Raw genomic sequence first — 4,851 nt, 5'->3', positions numbered from 1 at the left:
TCCGACGCTGGCCGCTCACATCGCGCCGGAGCCGGGGGAAGCCGGGCGCACAGGAGCGGCGGAGCCCCGGCCCCAGCGCAGCCCATGCCGGGAGGGGAGGGGGCTGAGCTCACGTCCCGGGGCCCGGGATTCCAGGGCCGGCGCCGGCGCCAGCAGCAGCCGCCGCCTGTGCGGACTGCCCGGAGCAGCGCTGCCACCTGCAGGGCGCGGCGGCCGGCTGCAGGCGCGGGCTCCGGTTGGGGTCCGAGCCCCCCCAGCGGCGGCCCACGCACCTAAGCCCTCGGGACCCGGGTCCTAGGAGGCGCTTGGCGGGGCGGGTCTCTGAGCCGGGGTCCCACTGGGACGCGTGGGCCAGCCCTGTTGTTTTGCAGTGTGGACGCGGCTCGCGCAGTCCCGAGTCAGGCTGTGGAATGCGGACGGGGGTTAGCCCGGGCCTGGGAAAATCCAGTCCAAAAGGAGTGGTGTCAAAATGTAGGGGCAGTGGGAATGGGTCCGGGGTCCTTTTTCTGGCTCTGCCGTTGACTTGCTCTGTGATCCTGGGCAAGTCAACTTCCCCGGCCTGTGCCCTGGAAATGGTGGTACTCACAGGGATCCCCGCCGGGTTTCACAGCTTGTGCAGGACCACCTGCCCGGCTACTTTTAACCCCCTAGTCACATGGTGCAAGCCCCACCAGCTTGAGTCAGTTGACCCCGGGCTCTGAGAGTGTCTGCCATGGGTTTTGTGCAGTGCAGACATCCCCTGCATGTGTGTGAGAGAGAGGAGGGGGAACAAGTTGTGAGACTTAACTTGCTAACGGCTGGGAAGTGCATCCAAATGGGAAACACTGAAAATGGCAAGGGATCAGAATTAAAAACTGAAAAGGAGTACTTGTGGCACCTTAGAGACTAACCAATTTATTTGAGCATAAGCTTTCGTGAGCTACAGCTCACTTCATCGGACGCATAGTGTGGAAAATACAGAAGATGTTTTTATACACACAAACCATGAAAAAATGGGTGTTTGTTTGTATAAAAACATCTTCTGTATTTTCCACAGTATGCATCCGATGAAGTGAGCTGTAGCTCACGAAAGTTTATGCTCAAATAAATTGGTTAGTCTCTAAGGAACCACAAGTCCTCCTTTTCTTTTTGCGAATACAGACTAACACGGCTGTTACTCTGAAACCTATTAAAAACTGGACACTTCTGGTGTGTCTGCACTGCAGCTGGGAGCCAGCCTTCCAGCCCGGTTAGACAAACTTGCACTAATGGGGCTTGAGCTAGCATGCTAAAAATAGCAGCGTGGATGTTATGGCTTGGACTGCAGTTCTGGCTCTCAAGCCTAGGGGGTCAGCGGCCTAAGAGGGAGTGTTTCCTAGTGCTTAGAGCAGTAGACTAGGAATCAGGGACTCCTGGGTTTTTATTCCTAGCTCATGGAGCTAAATAAAGTTTAGTGGCCAGAACAGAAAAAATGAGCAGTCCAGACTCCTGGGTGCAATCCCTGACTCTGACACTGCGTCATCTTGGGCAAGTCCCTCCTCTTCGGACCTCGCTTTCCCAACCTGTAACACTGAATTACAAATATCCCCTCTTGGGTGGGTGAGGCTGAATTTCTTAAGGCCTGCAAACTGCTTTGCAGTCCTTGTCTGGAAGGTGCAGAATGATATTTAATCCCACTCTAAAGAAAACAGGAATGAAAATCAGCAGAGGTGGGTGTTGAATAAAGCCATTTCACCTTTAATTATAAGCAAAAAATCACTCTCACATGGAATCTCCGACACCAGCAAAAATAAACAGAGAAAGGGGCATCACTGTATTCAAATCAGAAAAAAAATTCATATTTATATATATATATTTATAGATATGTTGTATAAGTAGCAGTGAAAGGCAAGTATGGGCCAGGGGTTTCCCAATAAATTACATTCTTTACATCCTGACAGAGTGTAGTGGTGGGGCAGTGATTGGAAACGGAAAGGGAAAGCGTGAGGGAGTGGGTCTCAGGCCAGCGCTGGGGAGCAGATGTGGTGCACAGTAGAAAAAGGACCCAGCAGGGGGACTGAAAGGAGCAGCAGCCCAGGAAATCGTTTGGCTCTGAGGGGCCAGTTCCCCTATTTGACCGCTGGTTATTTTGACTTTTAAAAAGACCCCAAAGCAAAGGAAATTGTTAGCTCCTTGGGTTTGTTCCTGGAGGCATGTAAGGTGCTGTAGCCCAGATGGGATGGGTGATCAGACCACTGGACTGTCCTGCATGTGCCCTACATAGGGAGCTCCCACAGACTTCAATGTGCAGGAGTGGGCTGCCAGGCCAATATCCTGCCAACACCCGACCTTTCAGAGAAAAGCGTGGCTCACCCCTCTGTAATGCTCCTGGCCCGCTGGGTAAGGCTCTGCCTGAGACAGGCCAGTTGACCCAAACATAGGCTTATTGGATCCCCTTTGATCAATGCACTGTCTGGAAGGGGGAGTCTCTCAGCTTTTTACTCTTTGCTTGGTTGAGAGATCTCAGAGGTGGCTCTGAGGTGGGGAGTGCAGCTGGGCTGGAAGCTGTGCTCGCCCTCTGGCAAACAAGAAGCATAGCGTGGAACAACCCCCCAGGATACTGGTAAGTTTCCTGCCCTTTCCAGGACACACTGCTCCTTGCAGGCAGCTCTGAAGCGTGGGGGGTATGGGTTTGGGGGCCGGGGGGTGGGGGCGTGTTGTGTGCAGGCTGCAGAGCAATCTTGGGTGATTATTTCCAAACTCCAGGGCCTGGCGATGAGGCCGGGGTCCACAAGGGATCGGCACCACATCAGTCTCTGCTGGTCACTGCGCAGGGCCTGGCTTCCTAGCTACTGATGCAGCTGCCCAGAGTCTCCTGCCTTGGCATCCTCTCTGCTCCTTCACCTAGCATCGACACAGGCATCCCCTCACCCGCACAAGCTCTAAAATATTGTCACTACCTGAGGAAATTCCATCCTTGGGCATAGAGAGAGCTGGCTTGTCTGAGCCCTGGTTGGTTATGCACTGCGGCGGGGAAGCCAGAGTCGGACATCACCTGCTGTGTCACCAGGAGACAGCCTGCAGATTGTGGCAGTATACCAACGGTGTGGTTTCCACAGTAGAGTGTTATTGCTGCCCCATGGGGTACACGGAGAGGGGGAAATCCTAGCCGGGAAGCCTGAGGGGGACAGCGTGGGATGGCTGCCAGAGATTACATGCCAGGCTGGAGAGAACATGATGAGCTGCCTCCAGGCTCCAGCCTCGAGCCCTGAGTCTCTCATTGCCCAGGCAAACTCCTCTGCCAAACCTGGGGAAGAGCCTTGGGCTTGGCAGGGCGGCCACGGGGCTTTGACTGAGGCTCTGCAAAGGGGCAGGAGCAAAATCATCAGCTACTAAGGTCTGAAATGATGGAGCTGAGAGCAACCCTCCCCCAAAGGCAGCTGCAAGGGGTGGGGTATGGGGGCTGTAGCCTTAATGGGGAGCCCTGCGGTTTGAGAGCCTGGGCCATTGGGTTGAGAACTTGGGAGATGCTCGGTCATGTCCACCTAGGGATTGAATTTAGAGGGAGGGGTGGTGGGAGTGGGGAGAGGAAGGGGCGGCCAGGAGCGAGCGAGAGCGAGACAGAGGTGACCTCAGAAGGGTTGGTTCTGATTCTCCAGTTCTCTCCAGCGAGAAATTCTTGTGCCCCCTCCCAGTTCCACCAAGGGTTGCTTGATTACAAGGACGGGGCCCCAACTGTGGGTGGGTCCATGGGGAGTGGCTGCTAATGAAAATCGTGGCTCTTTGGAGCCTACTGTAGGCAAATGACAACCCCATTGCTGACCGGCCACTCAGAAACACAGCCATGGCGACACCCGGCAGCCCCATCAGGGTTACAGCTATGCAGATGTATACATGTGCCCTGCCCAGTGTGGACAGGGAGGGAGGCTGGCCCCGAGAGGAGCAGTAAGGCTGGGAGCAGGGTCCTTAAGCAAGGGAGCCAGTCAGGGCCCAGCAGCAAGGTAGAAGTAGCCCTGACTTCCCTTACACCTAAACCAACATGCGTCCAGCAACCGAGCACTATGGTGTGTCCCTGTCCTGTCCACTCCCCAAGCTGAGCCGGGGGAGCAAAGCCAGGGCCCCTGCCAGAGCCCCCTCCAGTAGCTATGGCTCCCATCCTGCCTGAGCCAGCCGCGACCCCAACAGGCAAAGAGGGACACCGATGCCCTGCCCCCGAGAAGCCCCTACACACCATCCAGCCCAGGGACCTTGGCTGACTAGGGTTTGCTTGCTCCTCCCGCCACTTGTTCAACTCTCCCTCCCCTGGCTCCATTAAAAGAGGTTAGACCCAGACTGAGTAGCCCACCAGTGTTGCCAGCAGCCCCCCCGGGCATGTGAGGAAGGTTTGGGCAGGGAGGGGCTCTCCGATATCCCCCAGGGAGAGGCAAAACTGGGAATGAGGGATCAACGTGCCTGAGGGGCTTCAGGGAGGGGAGGCAGGTGTTAAAACTGGCTCAGTAGCCCTAAAGCAGCTGTGATGCGAGATTGTGTTTGACACTAACTGAGATCACGGCTAGGGTTGGCTCAGGCTGGGCACTAGGCTCAGAACAGGAAAGCTTTCTTCTTCAGCTCGTTCCGCTTCCACAGGGCCAGCTTGCTGAACTCCTCCAGGGACATCTCGAAGACACGCAGGAAATCCTCTGGGGACAGGTGCCTCTGGAGGGAGAGAAACAGTGGGTGTTATGCACCAGTCAGTGTGTGTCTGTGTGTTGGTGCATGTGTGCACACAAAATCTGTGTGTGTCTGTGTGTGCGTGCCCCAGATCAGCCTGTGCGTGCCCCAGATCAGCCTGTGCGTGCCCCAGATCAGCCTGTGCGTGCCCCAGATCAGCGTGTGCGTGCCCCAGATCAGCCT

General features: G+C 55.8%; 1 protein-coding gene across 2 annotated transcripts in view; it reads right to left on the bottom strand.

Moving 5' to 3' along the window:
* Positions 1-1,695: 1,695 nt before the first annotated feature.
* DMTN (dematin actin binding protein) overlaps positions 1,696-4,851 on the bottom strand; it is a 34,885-nt gene continuing 31,729 nt past the window's right edge. For both annotated transcript variants that reach the window (XR_013344562.1, XM_077805587.1), the window contains one exon: positions 1,696-4,653. Coding sequence is in view for 1 of the 2 variants with exons in the window: in XM_077805587.1 (XP_077661713.1) it covers positions 4,540-4,653 (114 nt within the window). In the remaining variant the exon portion in view is untranslated. The remainder of the gene's footprint in view (positions 4,654-4,851) is intronic.

The sequence above is a fragment of the Eretmochelys imbricata genome, chromosome 26 (assembly GCF_965152235.1).
Source record: "Eretmochelys imbricata isolate rEreImb1 chromosome 26, rEreImb1.hap1, whole genome shotgun sequence".
In the NCBI taxonomy this organism is placed as follows: domain Eukaryota; kingdom Metazoa; phylum Chordata; order Testudines; family Cheloniidae; genus Eretmochelys; species Eretmochelys imbricata.
This window is presented reverse-complemented; position numbering and strand designations above follow the sequence as displayed.